Raw genomic sequence first — 22,004 nt, 5'->3', positions numbered from 1 at the left:
GTGAGGTTACAGGGAACCAGGTAGAGGGCCTTCTCAGTGGTGGCGCCCGCCCCATGGAACGCCCTCCCATCACAGGTCAAGGAAATAAACAACTACCTGACATTCAGAATATACCTGAAGGCAGCCCTTTTTAGGGAAGTTTTTAATGTTTTATCGTGTTTTTAATATTTTCTTGGAAGCCGCCCAGAGTAGCTGGGGAAACCCAGCCAGATGGGCAGGATATAAGTAATAATTTATTATTATTATTATTATTATTATTATTATTATTATTATTATTATTTATTAAGGGCACTGAGGGCCACACAGGGAGGCCCCAAGGGCCGCATAGCCTAGAAAGGCAGCAAACCGGGAGACTTTTAGAGGAAGTCGAAGAAACAGAGGCGGGCGGAGATTTTAACCCTGGTCTCTCCCAGGCACTCTAACCGCTACGCAACACTGCCTCTGACCTGAAGGGGGGGCGGCGACCTGCGCATTATGATCAGGTGCGAGGACCAGGCGGCTTCTTCTCCCCGAAATACTCCTTTTCGTTTTTGAGAGCCAGTGTGGTGTAGTGGTTAAGAGCGGTTGACTCGTAATCTGGGGAACCGGGTTCGCGTCTCCCCTCCTCCACATGCAGCTGCTGGGTGACCTTGGGCTAGTCACACTTCTCTGAAGTCTCTCTGCCCCACTCACCTCACAGAGTGTTTGTTGTGGGGGAGGAAGGGAAAGGAGAATGTTAGCCGCTTTGAAACTCCTTCGGGTAGTGAAAACGGGATATCAAATCCAAACTCTTCTTCTTCTTCTTCTTCATTTCTGCCTCTGCTTACCCTCCAGCAGCAATGGGAACATCCAGCTGGACTGCCTCGGCAGCATCCAGGACAAAATCACCGTTTGTGCCACCGACGACTCTTACCAGAAGGCGAAGCAGAGCATGGCGCTGGTGGAGGAGGAGACCCGGAGCCGGGGGGCCATCGTCATCAAGCCCGGGGGCCGCTATGTCGGTGAGCAGCGACCGCATAGCGTACGGTCAATCTTTGCAGCAGGGGAGGGCCGTGGGCGTCCCCAGCCGGGGAGCAGGTCCGGGGAGCCGTTTCCAAACCTGCATTCTCTCGCAAGCAGCCTTCCGAGGGCCACGTGGAACTGCAGCAGAGCTCAATTGCGTTTCTCGCCCTCGTGCCATTATTCCACGGTTCAGGCTCCTTAGCTCATTTTTGTGGGTTTCTTAGGGTAAAGGGACCCCTGACCATTAGGTCCAGTCGCGTCCGACTCTGGGGTTGCGGCGCTCATCTCGCTTTACTGGCCGAGGGAGCCGGTGTACAGCTTCCGGGTCACGTGGCCAGCATGACTGAGCCGCTTCTGGCGAACCAGAGCAGCGCACGGATGCATGTTTGGGCTGGGCGATCTGCCGTACCAAACCTGTCTGAAGTCCGTGTCACGATACAGTCGTAGCTTGGAAGTCGGAACAGCTTAATTCCCGAACGTTTTGGCTCCCAAACGCCGCAAACCCGGAAGTGATTGTTCCGGTTTGCAAACTGTTTTTGGAAGCCGAACGTCCGACGGGGTTTCTACGGCTTCCGGTTGGCTGCAGGAGCTTCCTGCAGCCAATCGGAAGCCGTGCTTTGGTTTCCGAACGTTTTGGAAGTCAAACGGACTTCCGGAACGGATTCCTTTCGACTGTATTGATTTGATCGTTTTTGACCCGTCAATATATCACAAATCGCAATGTGTGTCGGGCAGGGCCGGTTGATGCATCGTCCAAACCCAGTTTGAAGTCCATATTGTGATACCAGTTTCATCATTTTTATCCTGCCAGTATATTGCAAATCGTATTTGTGTGCGCTGTGCAAAAATCACAGTGCGGTGAGAACCGTGAAGCCAGCCCATGCCTCGACATAGCTCCAGCCTAGTTCCAGACATTGTGATATATCGGTGTATCGCGATGTTTAGCTGGTGATACATCACAAAGTTGAAAACCAGATATCGCCCAGCCCTAGGAAAGTTTTTAATGTTTGGTGTTTTATCTTGGTTTTAATATTCTGTTCTGAGCTGGCCAGAGTGGCTGGGGAAACCCAGCCAGATGGGTGGGGTATAAATAATATATTATTATTATTATTATTATTATTATTATTATTATTATTAGTGATCAGGAGGCAGCCTGTTTCAGACTCTCTGATCTGACGGTGCCTGGCCTGCTTCTCTTGCCCTTCCTCCGGGGAATCCATGTCTGTAAACAGGAGCAGATTGCAGATTGCTGACTTATCCCTGACTCATCGTTTTGGTGTGCCGTTCGCCAGCCAGACTCTTGCAGGAGCAAGCAATGGCAGGAAGTGTGTGTTTTCCTGTGTGCTGGGAAGAACAACGCAAGGGTTTTTTGGTTTTTTTCCCCTCCATCGGGAGGGGGCGGGAAGCCTTATCAGCAAGCGGTAAGAGGCGGCAGGCCTCTCCGCAGCTGCCTTCCTGCCAAAACGAAAAGCTTCGGAACTTTTCCTGTGGGCAAAGTTTCCTTTCCTCTGGGGAATTTTCTTCTTCCAGCGCAAATTAGGTGGTTGTTGGACGGCTGTGAGGCACGCGTGAATCCCCTCCTAAACACAGCCTTCTGTGGCAAAGGTTATCTGAGTCAGAGAGAGAGAGAACAGCTGTAACGAACAATGATTTTTTTAATTAAAAAAATGAAAGACAAGGCTACACAGCGGTACCCCAGGTTACGTACGTGATCCGCTCTGGTAGGTAACGCGTATGCGTATCACAAACGCACAAAACAAAAACAAAAACCCGGAAGAAGCGCAATTTTATACTTTTGGGGGGTGAAAGAACGAATTCCTATGCCCCACAAATAACCCAGAGACGCATTTTAAATAAAAGCACAAATTCTGCTCATGTAAAAACACCAGGCAGGCCCCACAAATAACCCAGAGACGCATTTTAAATAAAAGCACACATTCTGCTCATGTAAAAACACCAGGCAGGCCCCACAAATAACCCAGATATGCATTTTAAATAAAAGCACACATTCTGCTCACGTAAAAACACCAGACAGGCCCCACAAACAACCCAGAGATGCATTTTAAATAAAAGCACACATTCTGCTCATGTAAAAACACCAGGCAGGCCCCACAAATAACCCAGAGGTGCATTTTAAATAAAAGTGCACATTCTGCTCATGTAAAAACACCAGGCAGGCCCCACAAATAACCCAGAGGTGCATTTTAAATAAAAGTGCACATTCTACTCATGTAAAAACACCAGGCAGGCCCCACAAATAACCCAGAGGTGCATTTTAAATAAAAGCACACATTCTACTTATGTAAAAACACCAGGCAGGCCCCACAAATAACCCAGAGGTGCATTTTAAATAAAAGCACACATTCTACTTATGTAAAAACACCAGGCAGGCCCCACAAATAACCCAGAGGTGCATTTTAAATAAAAGCACACATTCTACTCATGTAAAAACACCAGGCAGGCCCCACAAATAACCCAGAGACGCATTTTAAATAAAAGCACACATTCTACTCATGTAAAAACACTCTGATTCCCGGACCGTCCGCAGGCCGGATTGAGAAGGCGATTGGGCCGGATCCAGCTCCCTGTGCCTTTAGTTTGCCTACCCATGCATGAGTTTTAATCTCAGGGTCGCAGGTTGGAACCCCACATTGGGCAAAACATCCCTCGGAATAATAATTTTTCGGAGTAGTTTTTAACAGTTACATCGACAATGACTGATTTGGTTATACTGTTAGAAATACATAGATAGATAATAATGAAATTATTGTGAGGATTAACAAGTTAACTGTTTATATTTGGACGATGTTTCTGCTGTTGGAAGGAGAAAAATAATCACTTCCTTAATAACAATTTATTTAACTAAAACAGTAACATTATAGCATATGTATCCATGTTTGTTAACTGATGTGGTTAAACATTTTTTTAAAAAACAAACAAACCAAAGCTTAGACTGAGTTTCAGCACACATGAAAAACTTAAAACAAATCCTAATTTCCTGATGAATAGCCTGTGGACTGTAATGTAAAGAGAAAATCTTTAGAAATATTTTTTCCTCCAAAAGCATTTTATTTTAAAAATCCGATTTAAGGGGGGACACAAAAAACTGATTTAAATTTTTAAAAAATCCGATTTAAATAAAGAAAATCCAATTTCAATTTTAAAAATAATTGATTTTTTTATCCACCCTGATTGCTGGGAGTTTGACTAGGTGGCCCCTTCCAGCTTTGCAATTCAAAGATTCCCACCATATGTTCAACTTTCTTTCCTAAAACATTGGGGTGCTGTTGTCATCTGTGCAAAGCTCCTCAAACGCCCAGCCTCTGTACTTAAAATAAAATGAAAACGGAGAGCACAGCTTTGACCTTTGCGAGCTTTGCCCGTATTCTAAGAAGGCGAGGGTTTTCGGCGTGCATTTAGAAAAGGAAACCGAGGCGAGCCAGGAACAGGAAGCGCCTTCATCTCGGAACGCGATCGGCCCCGTTCTGGCCTCCTATCTGATTTAGGTTCCTCAGAAAAAAGGAAGCCTCATTCTGCCGCGTCAGATCCTGTGGTCTGTCTAGCTCAGTGGCGCCTGCACAAACTGGCAGCCTTTGGTGACTCCAAGGTTGGTAGGGTCTTTCGGGGCTACCACGGGCCAGCATCGTTTGCTACCCAAACGGTAGACGTGGACTCCAATAAACTCAGAATATTATGGTCTGTTGTATAAAAAGCCGCCGGTACCAAATGGCCAAAACACTTCCCCAATCAGTCGTTTCTTAGATTCTGTGCATCAAGCTTGCCTGTTGGTGACACATCCAGGTGAAACTCGAAAAATCAGTTTAAACATCTGGCCAGTCCAGATGAGAACCTTGAGCTTTGAGAACTTTTAAGAATTTTGAGCTTTTAAGAGCTTTGAGAACTTAAAGAATAAAAGTCACTCGATCCAGGGACAGTCCACACGCACAGGTGAAACTTGAAAAATTACAATATCGTGGAAAAGTCCCATTTATGTAAGCAATTGTTTTCATTAGCTACTGGAGTTTCATATATGAGACAGACTCACGACATGCAAAGCGAGATACGTCAAGCCTTTGCTTGTTATAATTGTGATGATTATGGCGCGCAGCTGATGAAAACCCCAAAGTTGAGATTGTTAATTTGGGGTTCTCATCAGCTGTACGCCATAACCATCACAATTATAACAAGCAAAGGCTTGACGTATCTCGCTTTGCATATCGTGAGTCTATCTCATATATTAGTTTCACCTTTTAAGTTGAATTACTGAAAGAAACGAACCTTCGCACGATATTCTAATTTTTCGAGTTCCACCTGTAAATAGAGTGCGGTCACCTCTTTTTCAGTTTCGAAAGATCTGTCCGGTTGTTCCAATATCTCTGGTTCCTCGGGAAAGCCGTTACAAGGTGCTGTAGCTGCAGGTACAGCGGTGCCCCGGTTTTCGGAAGTAATCCGATTCCGGAAGACTGTGTTCGACTTCCGAAACGGTCGAAAACCGAGGCACAAAGGGCGGTCTGCAGAGAAGCGGGCGGCGGGCGGGAATAACATGTACACCCAGCGGAAGCGCGTTCAAAAACGAAAGCATTTACCTCTGGGTTTCCGGCGTTCGGAAACCAAAACGTCCTGCTTCCGAGACGCTCCGAAAACCGAGGTACCACTGTAGAGCCGTTGGGCTGCATCGGAGGGATGGCATTTTTCGCTTAAAGCCGTAAACATGGAAGAATCTGTCTTCCTCATCTGTTGGTTGGCCCAAAGTCGATACAGTGGTACCTAGGTTCTCAAACGCCTTGGTACTCAAAATAACTTGGAACCCAAACACTGCAAACCCGGAAGTAAGTGTTCCGGTTTGCGAACCTTTTTCAGAAGCTGGACGTGCTCCTTTTTGAGTGTTACGCTTCCGATTTGGGTGTTACGCTTCTGTTTTTTATGCTGAGGTCAGCTACTGATTGATTGAATGATTGATTGTGCGACTGCAGTACATTGTTTATTGCTTTCCTTTTAATAATAATAATAATAATAATAATAATAATAATAATAATAAAATTTTATTTATACCCCGCCCTTCCCAGCCAAAAAACAGTCTCAGGGCAGCTAACACTAGAATCATAGAATCATAGAGTTGGAAGAGACCCCAAGGGCCATCCAGTCCAACCCCCTGCCAAGCAGGAAACACCATCAAAGCATTCCTGACAGATGGCTGTCAAGCCTCTGCTTAAAGACCTCCAAAGAAGGAGACTCCACCACACTCCTTGGTAGCAAATTCCACTGCCGAACAGCTCTCACAGTTCTTCCTAATGTTTAGGTGGAATCTTCTTTTAAATTCACAGCAAAAACATAAAAACAATCAATTTAAAATACAGATTAAAGTACATATACAAATTTAAAAATTCAAAATTAAAACTGCAGTCTCATTTTCAAATAGCCCACCAATAAAAGAATGAAGCATGAGTGTCAAACAGAAACCAACCCAAAGGCCAAGTGGAACAGCTCCGTCTTGCAGGCCCTGCGGAAAGATGCCAAATCCCACAGGGCCCTGGTCTCTTGTTCCACCAAGTTGGGGCCAATACCGAGAAAGCCCTGGCCTTGGTTGAGGTCAACCTAGCATCTTTGTTGCTTGGGATCAATGGTCTCGTTAGATAGTAAAATTCATGTTAAATTTAAGGGTTGTTTGTAAAAGCCTGGAATCAATCCATTTCGCGTTACTTTCTATGGGAAAGCACGCCTTTGGTTTTGGAACAGGCTTCCGGAACGGATTAAGTTTGAGAACCAAGGCGCCACTGTATACCATATTCCCACCCTTTCTCCCCCCAAAAGAACAGCACGGACCTCCCCCCCCCCAACCCTTTCCGTTTCCTCTCGCTTAGGGAAGACGGTCAAGGTGCGGAAGCCGGCCCCGGGGGCTTCGGACGCCGTCCCCTCGCGGATCCGCCCGACGCCCGTCAACATGGCCAGCGCCATCAAGAAAGGCAACAGTGCCGTCTCCCAGCGGCCCTTCAGAGACCGCGTCCTGCATCTGCTGGCCCTCAAGCCCTACAAGAAGCCGGAGTTGTTCTTGCGGCTGCAGAAGGACGGCCTCACGCCGCAGGACAAGGACTCCCTCGACGGGCTGCTGCAGCAGGTGAGCAAGTGCACGGCCTGATCCTCCGTAGAAGTCCGGAGTTTGGGACTGTGCATCTTTTTCTTTTTCTTTTTAATTCCTCCTCGTCCTTTTTTTTGTTTTGAAATAGTTTTTCATTTGAGTTTACAAATCCATTTACCCTCACAATCGCAAACAATATAAAAAAAATTATGCAAGACTTTTCCGAATCTCAAGACTTCCCTCCTCCCCTCCATGGGTTCTTTAAGCAGCTTTTAAAAATACTGCGTATTATACATACAGGTGAAACTCGAAAAATTAGAATATTGTGGGAAGGTTCGTTTCTTTCAGTAATTCAACTTAAAAGGTGAAACTAATATATGAGATAGACTCATGACATGCAAAGCGAGATATGTGTCAAGCCTTTGCTTGTTATAATTGTGATGATTATGGCGCACAGCTGATGAGAACCCCAAATTAACAATTTCAACTTTGGGGTTTTCATCAGCTGTATGCCATAATCATCACAATTATAACAAGCAAAGGCTTGACGTATCTCGCTTTGCATGTCATGAGACTATCTTATATATTAAACTCCAGTAGCTAATGAAAACAATTGCTTACATAAATGGACTTTTCCATGATATTCTAATTTTCTGAGTTTCACCTGTACATACATACATTCTTTTATTCGATCGTCAGTCAGCAAAATATACATTTGTACAGAATTAAAAACCTCCGAAGGATCTTTGAAGAAAAAAAAGGAAAACATAACCCACAATGGAATGGAGCTAAACAAGAGTGGGAGGAGTCTGTTTGCTCTCCTGTCCTGCTTCCCTTTGGGGTGTCCGGTCAGACCCTTGCGATGACAGGGTGCTGGGCTTAAGATCGGCCCCCTCCGGGTCTCATGCGGCAGCCAGACTTTTCCCGCCATTCCCATTTGCGCTTCCTCCACAGCGAAACCCCCGGCCAACGCAACCAGTTACTCCCGGGTGTTGCCCCAAGGGCTTTTAGTTGAAATATAGCCCAACAGAACGTGAGATTTGTGGGTTCGAGCCCCATGTTGCAGGGGGCTGGGCTGGATGACCCTCGTCGTCGTCCCCCATCTCTGATTCTGTGTTTAGGGATTGACAAAAACCCTTCCCTGTCCTCTCCCTCCCTCTTCCAGGTTGCAAACATGAACGCCAAAGACAGCACCTTCACCCTGAAGGATTACCTTTACAAAGAGGTGCAGAAGGACTGGCCAGGATACTTGGAAGGAGACCAGCAGTTGCTGAAGAGGATCCTTTTCCGGTAAGGGCTCTGTTGTTGTTCAGTCGTTCAGTCGTGTCCGACTCTTCGTGACCCCATGGACCAGAGCACGCCAGGCACGCCTATCCTCCACTGCCTCCCGCAGTTTGGCCAAACTCATGTTAGTAGTTCGTGAACACTGTCCAACCATCTCGTCCTCTGTCGTCCCCTTCTCCTTGTGCCCTCCATCTTCCCCAACATCAGGGTCTTTTCTAGGGAGTCTTCTCTTCTCATGAGGTGGCCAAAGTACTGGAGCCTCAACTTCAGGATCTGTCCTTCTAGTGAGCACTCAGGGCTGATTTCTTTGAGAATGGATCGGTTTGATCTTCTTGCAGTCCATTGGACTCTCAAGAGTCCCCTCCAGCACCATCATTCAAAAGCATCCATTCTTCGGCGATCAGCCTTCTTTATGGTCCAGCTCTCACTTCCGTACATTACTACTGGGAAAACCATAGCTTTAACTACACGGACCTTTGTCGGCAAGGTGACGTCTTTGCTTTTTAAGATGCTGTCTAGGTTTGTCATTGCTTTCCTCCCAAGAAGCAGGCGTCTTCTAATTTCGTGACTGCTGTAAGGGCTCTAGCGGGGGGCATTGCCCCTTGGGTTAAGCGTCCCTAGGTGTTAGTATCACAGAAGGGGACGCGGGTGGCGCTGCGGTCTAAACCACTGAGCCTCCTGGACTTGCCGATCGGAACGTCGGCGGTTCGAATCCCCGCAATGACGGGGTGAGCTCCCGTTGCTCGGTCCCTGCTCCTGCCCACCTAGCAGTCCGAAAGCATGGATAAGTTGTTGTTTGAAAGTAGATTAGGATTAGAGAGATTTTGGAAGTTACGAAAAGTATTCACGAGGGACGCAGGAGGAGGAGACAGGAGGGAGCCCCACTAAGATGTGAGAAAAAAATTGAATTATTTTTAAATAGAAGTAATTTGTTAGTGTGTTTTTATTTGTTATTGTAGTTGTTTTGCTATTGTTTGTTTTTGTATGTTTTAGTAAATTTTTTAAAATAAATATTATTTAAAAAAAACAAAAGCACGCCGGAGCAAATAGATAAATAGGTACCGCTCTGGCGGGAAGGTAAACGGGGTTTCTGTGTGCTCTGGTTTCCGTCACGGTGTCCCGTTGCACCAGAAGCGGTTTAGTCCTGCTGGCCACATGACCCGGAAAGCTGTCTGTGGACAGACGCCGGCTCCCTCGGCCTGAAAGCGAGATGACCGCCACAACCCCAGAGTCACCTTTGACTGGACCAGGTGTCCTTTACCTTTACCTTTTACCAGTGTATATCATAGAGGAAGCCACACATCATTTTATAAGGTTCGATCAAGGTCTTTAAATGATACACGCTTGCCGGGTCATAAGCACTTCTCCTTAGGAGACGTGCCACATTTTCATTGGGGAAAGGTTGGAGAGTGTGGAGTTATGTGACTCCCGAGCCAAGAGAGGGAACCGCCAGAAGGCCCTCGGAGCGGGACCTCGGTGTCCGGGCTGAACGATGGGCGTGGAGACGCTCCTTCAGGGATACAGGGCCATTTAGGGCTTTAAAGCTCAGCACCAGCACTTTGAATTGTGCTCGGAAACGTACTGGGAGCCAATGCAGGTCTTTCAGGACTGGTGTTATATGGTCTCGGCGGCCGCTCCCAGTCCCCAGTCTAGCTGCCGCATTCTGGATTAGTTGTAGTTTCCGAGTCGCCTTCAAAGGCAGCCCCACGTAGAGCACATTGCAATAGCCCAAACGGGAGATAACCAGAGCATGCACCACTCTGGCGAGACCATGCGCAGGCAGGGAGGGTCTCAGATGAGTGGGGAGAGAGAAATGAAAAATAGGAGGAATCGTATCGGTTTGGATAACAAAACACAGCTCGCCCGCCCAGCTGTTGCAGGTGCAAGGATACGGGCTTCCTGGGTGCAGATTTTTAAAGAAACAGTAACCCAGCCTTCACTTCTAGCATAGTGGGCTCAGTTTTCTCTGCTCAGGCGGCCGGATCCTTGCCAGTGGCTATTTTTAGGCCGTTGCTCATCCAGATGCCGGGATATATGTGCCCGAGGGAAAGGGGTTGGCAAGAGACGTAACTGCTTCCTCCTCCTCCTCCTCCTCGGGAAACTTCGGCACAGCTACACACCTCCGTGGCACGATTGCGTGTCTGTGTGTGTGTGTAGGCCCGTTTGCAAACTTGTAATTTTCCGTTTCGATTAAAATTCGGCGCCCAGGCCTTCCCAATGTGTACGTACACACACACACACACACACACACAGAGAGAGAGAGAGAGAGAGAGAGAGAGAGAGACAGAGGTACACAGCCCCCAGGGGCCTTGTCCCTCGCCAAAGAAAACTCTCTGCGTTTTTCAGACTCTCATTAAAACAACCGCGTCTCCTCCACGAGCCAACTGGGTTTACAGACCATGGAAACTGTTCAAAACAGAGGGCGGGGGGTAGGAGAGAGAGAGGGAGGGAGGGGATTTTTGTTTATCTTAGCTGGGGGGGGGATAACTGCAATAGAAATAACCTGTTGACCTCCTCCCCCCCCCTTTGCATTATAACATAAAAGGCCCAAGTCCAGTGATGCCTTTGGAGACTCAAATTATTTTCTTGTGTTTTGCTAAGCAGCTGGTTTCAAGAAACAGAAATAAAGACAAATAAGTGTTTTTTAAAAAATAAAAATAAAAAGATTAGTTCCAAAATTGCCATTAAAAGACATACAGGATACTGCTGAGCGATAATCGAACAGCACAAGAGGGAATACATGTGTGGTCTCTGTGGTCTAAACTCGAACTAATTTCTCATACGGTTGTACCTTGGATCCCGAACGCCTTGCGAGTCGAACGTTTCGGCTCCCAAGCGCCGCACACCCGGAAGCGATTGTTCCGGTGTGCGAATGTTCTTTGGAACCCAAACATCCCGACGCCGCTTCCGATTGGCTGCGGGAGCTTCCTGCAGCCAATCGGAAGCCGCGCTTTGGTTTCCGAACGTTTTGGAAGCCGAACGGACTTCCGGAACGGATTCTGTTTGACTTCCAAGGTATGACTGTATTGAAAAGAGGGTTGTTGTTTGTTTTTCAAATTGGATTAGTGCTAGGATCCTGACAACTTTTATTTTGGTACGCCCAAGACACTTGCCGCTTCTTCTTCTTCTTCTTCTTCCTCTTCCTCTTCTTCTTCTTCTTCTTCTGGCCTTGGTTGATATTTTGAAGACCAATATTTGAAGCTCAAACTTTTGTTTCCAAAAAAAGAAGGGTGAAATGATCTCCCACTGAATCCAAGCAAAATAGAAAATTCTTTCCAGTAGCACCTTAGAGACCAACTGAGTTTGTTCTTGGTATGAGCTTCCATGTGCATGCACACTTCTTCAGATACGATGCATGCACACGAAAGCTCATACCAAGAACAAACTCAGTTGGTCTCTAAGGTGCTACTGGAAAGAATTTTCTATTTTGTTTCGACTATGGCAGACCAACATGGCTACCCACCTGTAACTGAATCCAAGCACTTGCCTATAGACTAGTGGGCCCTGGCATTCCTGAGCCGCTGTGTTTGCTCTCACCATGGCACACCAGATGCCCCAAAGGGAAAACTCCACGCAGGATCCGAGCACAAGTGCCCTCTGCCCCCCGCTGTGGCTTTTGGCAACTGGTACCCATGAGCATCGCTGCTTCCTGCCATAGAAGGGAGAGCACAACCATCACGACCAGTAGCCCTTCAACACACAAAATAACTAACAACAATAATTGCCCTCTGGAACTTTGAGCTCCTGCAAGATCTTTGTAGGAAGCCTGGGAGCCGACTCCTAGATGCCGAGGTCCCTTTGCCAACTCCCCATAAAATATTTGAGTAGTAGTAGTTGTTGTTGTTGTTGTTGTTGTTGTTGTTGTTCAGTCGTTCAGTCATGTCTGACTCTTCGTGACCCCATGGACCAGAGCACGCCAGGCACGCCTATCCTTCACTGCCTCTCACAGTTTGGCCAAACTCATGCCAGCCGCTTCGAGAACACTGTCCCACCATCTCATCCTCTGTCGTCCCCTTCTCCTTGTGCCCTCCATCTTTCCCAACATCAGGGTCTTTCCCAGGGAGTCTTCTCTTCTCATGAGGTGGCCAAAGTACTGGAGTCTCAACTTCAGGATCTGTCCTTCCAGTGAGCACTCAGGGCTGATTTCTTTAAGGATGGATAGGTTTGATCTTCTTGCAGTCCATGGGACTCTCAAGAGTCTCCTCCAGCACCATAATTCAAAAGCATCCATTCTTCAGCAATCAGCCTTCTTGATGGTCCAGCTCTCACTTCCGTACATTACTACTGGGAAAACCATCGCTTTAACTATACGGACCTTTGTCGGCAAGGTGATGTCTCTGCTTTTTAAGATGCTGTCTAGGTTTGTCATCGCTTTCCTCCCAAGAAGCAGGCGTCTTCTAATTTCGTGACTGCTGTCACCATCTGCAGCGATCATGGAACCCAAGAAAGTGAAATCTCTCACTGCCTCCATTTCTTCCCCTTCCATTTGCCAAAATATTTGAGTAGGCATGTTAAAATGTATTAGACCAGGGGTCCGGAAACTTTTCCAACAGACTGTCCCTCAGACATTGTCTTGGGGGGGGGGCGGGGAGAAATGGAAGAATTCCTATGCCCCACAAATAACCCAGAGATGCATTTTAAATAAAAGGACGCATTCAACTCGTGTAAAAACACGCAGATTCCCGGACCATCCACGGGCCGGGTTGAGAAGGCGATGGGGCCGCATCCGGCCCCCGGTGCCTTAGTTTGCCTACCCATGTATTGGACTGAATCAGATAAGTGCTGGAGGTGCAATGAGACTGAGGGAATGTTTTTTTTCACATGTGTTGGCGTGGCTTAACGAAACAAACACCTTTTTGGTTTTTGTTTGTTTGTTGTTGTTCTCTGCTTCCCCCTCCCCTCCCTGCCCCCAGGAAACTCTGCCAGCCTCAGAACACCAGCTGCCCCCCAGAGGCGACCGCTCCGGCATCACCAAAAGACAACGCAAACATCTCCTCCTCCTCCTGCTCTCCGCCCCAGGTAGGTGCTGAACCCCTGATGCAGGTGAGATTTTCTGTTTCCAGGTGGCCAGATGGTGTCCTCGATGTCCAGGAAAGGGGAATTTCCCCGCTCGCTGTGAAGTTTGTGGCCAACAGAGGTTCTCCAGAAGCGGCTTAATCATGCTGGCCACATGACCCAGAAACTGTACACCGGCTCCCTCGGCTAGTAAATTGAGATGAGCGCCGCAACCCCAGAGTTGGACACGACTGGACCTAATGGTCAGGGGTCCTTATAATATGCATGGAACGCAGGTGGCGCTGTGGTCTAAACCACAGAGCCTAGGGCTTGCCGATCAGAAGGTCGGCGGTTCGAATCCCCGCAATGACGGGGTGAGCTCCCGTTGCTCGGTCCCTGCTCCTGCCCACCTAACAGTTCAAAAGCACGTCAAAGTGCAAGTAGATAAATAGGTACCGCTCCGGCGGGAAGGTAAACGGCGTTTCCGTGCGCTGCTCTGGATCGCCAGAAGTGGCTTAGTCATACTGGCCACATGACCCGGAAGCTGTACGCCGGCTCCCTCTGCCAGTAAAGCGAGATGAGCGCCGCAACCCCAGAGTCATCCGCTACTGGACCTAATGGTCAGGGGTCCCTTTACCTTTAGGTGGGGCATGACCTTAAAAAAAAAAAGTTGGGAACAACTGCTCTAACCCATAGTTTCCCAAACTTTGGTCTCTTTGGACTACAAATCCCATCGTCCAGAGCTGGCAGGACGAGGGATGATGGGAAATGTAGTCCGAAAACGTCCAGAGGCCCAGTTTTGGGAAAGGCTGCCTTAACACTTTCTGTTCTTCTTCCCTCCGCCCTAGAAACGACCCCAGCCCACGGATTTCACCGACCCTCTGTCCAACAAAAAGCCGCGCATCTCCCACTTTGCCCAAAGGACTCAGCCCACGCTCAACGGGAAACTGCGTTCGGCCAATGGCAGGGAAGCCCCCCATGCGCCACCCCCGGAGGTGCTCACCTCCAGTAACCTCTTGCCGGGCCTGGAGCCTCCCAGGCCCCACAACCCCCTCGCCGACGTCAGCAACGACCTGGGGCACGGCGGCCCCAACTTCGAGGCGCCGGATCCCTCCGAGAGGCTGGCGGCGGCAGCGGCGGAGCTCCCCCTCCAGCCGGTGACGGACTCTGTCCAGGTCAGCAGACGGAGCAAGAAGAGGCTAAAGAAGGAGAGGGAGAGGAGAGGGGCCGAGCAGGAGTCGGAGCCCCGAGAGAAGCCAAACTGCAGCCTCAGGAAACGCAGCTCAAAGACCACGGCGCCTTCGTCGCAGGACACGGCAGGTGGGCGGGGATTTTGGGGGGTTGCGTGTACCTCTGGATCGCGCTCGGGTTATTTATAATGACGGCAAGAGTGCCGAAACGCGACGTTCCCTATATGGAGACGGCAAAATGGGCGGCAGAAATACAAGACCGAAAAGGTTGGCAGGTTTGCGGGAGAGTGGAGATCCTTTTCAGGCTATCTGGGGAAATGGTACAGTCGATTGAAATCGCAGGCAGGGCTGGAAATGTAAGCAAAGGACTGAATCATAAAAGGATGTAGAATATCTGTTATAGAAGAAGAAGAGGAGTTTGGATTTGATATCCCGCTTTATCACTACCCGAAGGAGTCTCAAAGCGGCTCACATTCTCCATTCCCTTCCTCCCCCACAACAAACCCTCTGTGAGGTGAGTGGGGCTGAGAGACTCCAGAGAAGTGGGACTAGCCCAAGTTCACCCAGCAGCTGCATGTGGAAGAGCGGAGACGCGAACCCGGTTCACCAGATTATGAGTCTACCACTCTTAACCCCTACACCACACTGGCTCTCTTACAGAAATAAGTGCAGTGGCACCTCGGTTTTCAAACGTCTCAGAAGTCGAACGTTTCAGCTTCCGAACACCGAAAAGCCGGAAGCAACTGCTTCGGTTTTCGAACGCTTTCCGGAAGTCGGGCGTGCCAAGCGGCTTCCGTATTGAGTTTCCCGGAAGTAAATGCTTTGGGTTTTCGAACGTTTCCGTCTTCGGGAACGGATTATGTTCGAAAACCAAGGTGCCGCTGTATTACATTTAAGGCAGCAGGTAAAGGATTTAGGACAGGAAAAGCTCGCAGATGGGGTGTCAAAACGCTGCGGGAATATTGCGTGGAAAGTGGATTTGTTAAATTGTATGGAAATCAAATAAAAAATGTATTGGGGAGGGTGGAGGAATGCAAAATTCCCTTCGATCAGCTGTTCTTTAAAAAAAAAATTCCAAGCCACACTTTTAGGATAAATAATGGCTTGCCCCATACTGATTTTATTAAACAGGAGAACGAAAAGAAGCAACTCCTAGCATCGCTTGATTTTTATAACATAGGGCGCAACTGCTTTATAACAGGATCACAGGACATCCAGAAAACAATAAACGTCATGGGGAACTGTGGAAGAAGAGATAGATCTATGCAGGTTCTGCGAAATTTAGGTTTTTTTAATAAGAATTTATTAGTTTTCCACATTAAACAACAAATCACAATAAATCACACATATACAATAAAAACACAACAAATACAAAGAAAAAACTAAAAAATAAACATTGAGAAAGAAAAAAAGAAAAGAACTTATATAAACCTAAAACACGACCACTGGAACAGTAAATGCTTAATGTTTAAATCTAATTTTGAATCTGAAATAGGGGACTTCCCCCGTTCTCTCAACTGCGTTCAGTTCTAATTTACTTTAGTAACTTCATAACTGATTTCCCATCAATCCTCATTGTTCTTATTACAATTTCGAACAACTAACTTACTTCATATAACTTATTGCTACATTCAATAATCTGCATATTACATCAACATTACTTCTAATACACTGTTTTAAACTAACATCTTATAACTAAAGCCATTTATGTTCACTGATTCTGCTTCAGATATCCAATTTTTCATGATTTTTTAAATAGTCTCTAAATTTCTTCCAATCTTCTAGCACCTTCTCCTCCCTCTGGTCTCGGAGTCTCGTGGTCAGTTCAGCGAGTTCCATAAAGTCCATTAACTTCATCTGCCATTCTTCTACAGTCAGGAGCTCTTCACCTTTCCAGTTTTTTGCAATCAAAATTCTAGCAGCTGTTGTGGCATACATAAAAAACACTCTATCTTGCCTGGGTATCTCATGGTTAGTCATGCCCAACAGGAAGGCCTCTGGTTTCTTAATGAAAGTAACTTTCATCACTGTTTAAGTTCATTATAAATTAACTCCCAGAAAGCCTTTACCTTTGGGCATGTCCACCACATATGATAAAAGGTACCTTTGACATTTTTACATTTCCAACAGACATTACTTAATCGATGATACATCTTAGCTAACTTAACTGGTGTCAAATACCATCTGTAGATCATTTTCATAATATTCTCTCTTTCCACAATTTTTCCCAGTCTTCCATCATAATATTATGTCCAACATCCTTTGCCCAATCTATCATAACTGATTTTACAATTTCATCTTTCGTATGCCAGGTTCTGCGAAATTTAGATCCGTATTTTGATACCGCCGCAATGCTGCACCACAACTGAAACATCCAAATGTTTCTCCGATTCTCCTTCCCGTCAAACTCGCCACCCGGGGGTGGTGTGTGTGTGTGTGTGTGAGCCGCACCCTTTTTGAGAACCATTGCTCTAAGACAGGCATATCCAACAGGTAGATCATGATCTACTGGTAGATCACGGGGACGTCTGCGGTAGATCACTGGCAGATCATTGGCTCCCCCCCCCCAAAGAAGCTGAACAACTGTGGCTCCCCTAAAAGGAGCCCAACATTTTACCTCCTCCCTGAAAAAACTCAACAACTTTGACCCGAACCCTTCCCCCCCCCCATGGGCCTTCCTCCTTCCTAAAGAAAAGCTCAACAACTTTGACCTGAACCCCCAAAAAGGGGGTAGATCACTGCCAGTTTTTAACTCTGTGAGTAGATCGCAGTCTCTTGGGAGTTGGCCACCCCTGCTCTAAGATAAGATCAGATTTATTTATTGTCATTGTACAACGTTGCACAAGTGCAACTGTAAGGTTTCCAGTGGCTGCTCGTGAGTAGCCAGCCCGACTCCGAAGTTTCTAAAACTAAGTTTCTTTATTGTGCGGATATATACCAGTGCAGCTAAGAAAAAGACGTCCAGCTCATCCTTCGGCACAGTCCGGGAATGGCCCCTTCCGGTTCTTTGCCCAGAATAAAAGGCGTGGGATGCGGAACCCCCGCCTACCCCCTCTGCGCCTTTCCCCCCCTGCGCAAGTGGGGAGACGGAAGAGGTGCCTCCCCTCCGGGCTCTGCTTGGTGCGCGGGCTCTCCTTGCCTGCCAGAGCCCTGACTCCTACTTCCCATGCCCATCTCTCCCTCCCCACTAGAGGGATCACTGTCTTCCTGACTGGAGGAAGATGAATTGCTCAGCAGTTGAGACGGGGGTTCGCAATACTGATAAAGGCCTGGCAACTCCTTGCCTGCTTGAGAGGGCAGTCCCCTGACAGCAACGGAATTGAATGCCATCCCATAAAAACAGCACAAAAAACAGCACAAAAAAACCACATTGTCAGCCACACATGCACATACGTACACACCCATCACAACTCTCCAAGCTCATGTCATCTGGTTACAGCATTTAAGATGGTTATAGCTCTTGGGTAGAAACTATTCTTCAATCTTTTTGTTCTTGACCTGATTGTTCTATATCTCTTGCCCTAAGGCAGTGGTACAAAAAGATGAGATGGATCCTGTAAAATATTGCCTCCTTTTTTTAAGGCAATGGGAACTGTATACAGGCGAAACTTGAAAAATTAGAATATCATGGAAAAGTCCATTTATATAAGCAATTGTTTTCATTAGCTAATGGAGTTTAATATATGAGATAGACTCATGGCATGCAAAGCGAGATATGTCAAGCCTTCGTTTGTTGTAATTGTGATGATTATGGTGTGGAGCTGATGAAAACCCCAAAGTTGAGATTGTTAATATGGGGTTCTCATCAGGTGTACGCCATAATCATCACTATTATAACAAACAAAGGCTTGGCGTATCTCGCTTTGCATGCCGTGAGTCTATCTCACATATTAGTTTCACCTTTTAAGTTGAATTACTGAAAGAAATGAACCTTTCCACGATATTCTAATTTTTCGAGTTTCACCTGTATATTGGCCTCTTCCAACCTCTTTTTCTCATCGGCTCCTGCTTGGGCTGTACGGAAAAACCATTTTTGTTCCGGAAATTCATCCCGTCTGTGCAGATAAAGTATAACTGGTGGAATTCCACAATATGTGGTTTTAGTGTGTGAAAACAGTCCAGATCTGTCTTTAAAGCAGAATGCCTCTCTTTGGAGAGGGTTGTTTTTGGGCGTTTTTTTTCGACATAGAGCCAAGAGCTCTCCTTAGGACTGATTTTCTCGTCTCCTTCTCCCTTGCCCGTTCTCCAGGTTTAAACGGGACGTGCAACAGCGCCAGCGATCCCACGTCGACGTCTGAAACTCCGGATTATTTTCTGTAAGTGTTGGCGGACCCCTCGTACTGTTGCTGCCCCCCGGGGTGATGAGAAAGGGCCGTTCTAGGTCAGAGCGATGCACAATTGATTCAGCATCCTCTGCTTGCTGGATCCCGCTTGTGAATGAATGGGCTTTCGATCGGGTCTAGAAGGACTCTCCTTAAAAATCTGGGCTTTGCAAAGTCCCTCCAACTTCCTTCTCTGTCTCTGTCTCCCCACCCCATACACCTATGGTTTGTTTGTTTTTTTAAAATAAGCTCGGCATATATATATAAACAGGACTCGAACCCGTGGCTTCAAGTCACAAGAAAGGAGATTCCGACTAAACATAAGGAAACACTTTCTGACAGTCAGAGCTGTTCAACCGTGGGATGGAAGGTGGTGAACTCTCATTCCTTGGAGGTTTTTAAGCAGAGGTTGGATAGCCATCTGTCTTGGATGCCGTAGCTGAGATTCCTGAATTGCAGGGGGTTGGACTGGATGACCTCGGGGGTCCCCTTCCAACTCTACGATTCTGCGATTATAAAACACTTTTGAATCCTGTACCCAAATAGAATGGGACCATCGAACTTTGGCCAGAAAGGATGGGGTGGGTCCCTATGAGAAAAAGACACCTTAGCTGTCAGCAGCTGCATATTGAAGGTGCCAGGGGTGTCTTTTTGGGGTGGGGGTTCCACGATTTAGACTGCCCCAGAGCAAGCCCCCACTCTGGGTTGCCATTCCTGGCACATAGAAGGCCCCCCGAACCCTCTGCAGATCTCAAGGAAGGGTGGCAGTGATATTTGAGACCTGAGCTGTTCAGGATTTTAAACGCACACAAGAGCCTGGAAACTTAACACTGCGGATTTCTTGGCCCAGATAGGAATAGGGGAACATCTGTGGAACTCCAGATGATGATGATGATGATGATGATGATGATGATATTTATGCCCCAGCCACTCTGGGCGGCGTCCAGCACATACAGGTGAAACTCGAAAAATTAGAATATCGTGGAAAAGTCCATTTATGTAAGCAATTGTTTTCATTAGCTACTGGAGTTTAATATATGAGATAGACTCATGACATGCAAAGTGAGATACGTCAAGCCTTTGCTTGTTATAATTGTGATGATTATGGCGTGCACAGCTGATGAAAACCCCAAAGTTGAGATTGTTAATTTGGGGTTTTCATCAGCTGGACGCCATAATCATCACAATTATAACAAATAAAAGCTTAACATATCTCGCTTTGCATGTCATGAGTCTACCTCATATATTTGTTTCACCTTTTTTATAAGAATTTATTAGTTTTTCAAAAAAATTAACAAACGAATAAAACAATGCAAACATACAAATACAGAAAAAGGATATACAAACTACAAAGAAAAAACTAATACAAAACATCAAAAAATTACACCTATTAACTATCTTAATCTTATTTTGAATCTTAATTGGGGGGACTTCCTCACGCCCTCTCTTCTGCGTTCATTTCGAATATAATTTCGTAACTTTGCAACTACTTTAAATCCTCTTTACAAATTATCTTAAACCTTAACTAACAACTTCTATATAAAACTTTATTCTTACCAAAATATATAAAAACATTTCAAATATATCGCTAACTTAACTTCTTATGCACTCTATTAAACTAACATTGTAATGCTATTGCCTATAATATCCACTGATTATAGGATATTACAGTTTCACCTTTTAAGTTGAATTGCTGAAAGAAATGAACCTTTCCGCGATATTCTACTTTTTCGAGTTTCACTTGTAGTGTTATTATTTGTACCCGCCTGTCTGACCGGGTTACCCTTGAGATTGGCCTCTGTGAGTTCTGGTCACCGAGGGGCAATGCAAGTATGGGGTTGTGGTTGGTTGGTTGTTGTTGTTGTTTTTTCCCTTGTCCTTCATCCCCCTCCTTAATCTTCTCGCAGCAAATACGGCCCCATCTCCTCGTCCGAGCAGCGGCAGAGCTACAAGAACGACTTCAACGCGGAGTACAGCGAGTACCGAGACCTTCACGCCCGGATCGAGAGGGTGACGCGGCGGTTCATGCAGTTGGACTCGCAGCTGAGGCAGCTCCTGCAGGGCTCTGAGGAGTACAAGGTGGGGTGGCCGGCAGCCTTGGCGGGACGGGGGCTCCCTGCCACGAGGATTGGCTGCGATCCTTTCCAGAAAGACACATAGCCAACTTTTTACTTGCTCGCAACAGCAGCTTCCTACGCTTGGCAGCCAGCCAGCTGAATTTACACTAATTATTATTATTATTATTATTATTATTATTATTATTATTATTATTATTATTATTTGTATACCACCCTGTACCCTTAGATGTCAGGGCAGATCAACATATAAAAAAGAGAGAGTACAGTGTGGTCTAGTGGTTAAGAGCGGCAGACTCGTAATCTGGTGAACCGGGTTCGATTCCCCGCTCCTCCACATGCAGCTGCTTGCTAATGAGTGTTTATCAGCTGCGAGAGAAGGCAGAGTGAGGTTGCAGAAGGCTGCGAGAGGCTGGTGTGCCAGTGTGGTGTAGTGGTTAAGAGCGGTAGACTTGTAATCTGGTGAACCGGGTTCGCTTCCCCGCTCCTCCACATGCAGCTGCTGGGTGACCTTGGGCTAGTCACACTTCTCTGAAGTCTCTCAGCCCCACTCACCTCACAGGGTGTTTGTTGTGGGGGAGGAAGGGAAAGGAGAATGTGAGCCGCTTTGAGACTCCTTCGGGTAGTGAAAAGCGGGATATCAAATCCAAACTCTTCTTCTTCTTCTTCTTCTTCTTCTTCTTCTTCTTCTTCTTCTTCTTCTTCTTCTTCTTCTTACAGAATAGAAAGACAAAAAAATTCTGTTTCCCGCCCCTACCCCTTCTAATAGAAAGCAAAGTTCCACCTCTGATTTTCTGGGGGTGCGAATATTGACCTCGGAAACGGAAATTTGCTTTTTTTTTTTTTTTTTTTTACTTTGCATGCAGGAAAAAGTTCCGCTTCCAACATCAGTCTTTTCACATACGTACCCCCCCCCCCAAAAAAAATCCCAGATCGAGCTTGCCTTTATATAATAATAATAATAATAATAATAATAATAATAATAATAATAATTTAAAGTGGGGGAAACGAACCTCAAATCAGAGACCGAATCTGGCTTTTTTTGTGTGTTATCATTATGAGAAAGGGGGTGAGGAAAGCT

At 46.6% G+C, this 22,004-nt stretch overlaps 1 protein-coding gene across 2 annotated transcripts in view; it reads left to right on the top strand.

Moving 5' to 3' along the window:
* Window positions 1–22,004, top strand: part of ELL (elongation factor for RNA polymerase II) — a 53,840-nt gene that overhangs the window by 28,170 nt on the left and 3,666 nt on the right. The window contains exons 4-10 of one of the 2 annotated variants that reach the window (XM_033136710.1): window positions 817–980; window positions 6,843–7,096; window positions 8,223–8,347; window positions 13,255–13,360; window positions 14,185–14,656; window positions 18,776–18,842; window positions 20,756–20,927. In XM_033136710.1, the coding sequence (XP_032992601.1) occupies window positions 817–980; window positions 6,843–7,096; window positions 8,223–8,347; window positions 13,255–13,360; window positions 14,185–14,656; window positions 18,776–18,842; window positions 20,756–20,927 (1,360 nt within the window). Of the gene's footprint in view, window positions 1–813; window positions 981–6,842; window positions 7,097–8,222; window positions 8,348–13,254; window positions 13,361–14,184; window positions 14,657–18,775; window positions 18,843–20,755; window positions 20,928–22,004 lie in introns of both variants that reach the window. The other variant, XM_033136709.1, reaches the window with a different exon arrangement.

The sequence above is a fragment of the Lacerta agilis genome, chromosome 18, assembly GCF_009819535.1.
Source record: "Lacerta agilis isolate rLacAgi1 chromosome 18, rLacAgi1.pri, whole genome shotgun sequence".
Lineage (NCBI taxonomy): Eukaryota > Metazoa > Chordata > Lepidosauria > Squamata > Lacertidae > Lacerta > Lacerta agilis.
The sequence above is the reverse complement of the archived record's forward strand: the minus strand, read 5'-3'. Positions and strand labels throughout refer to the sequence as shown.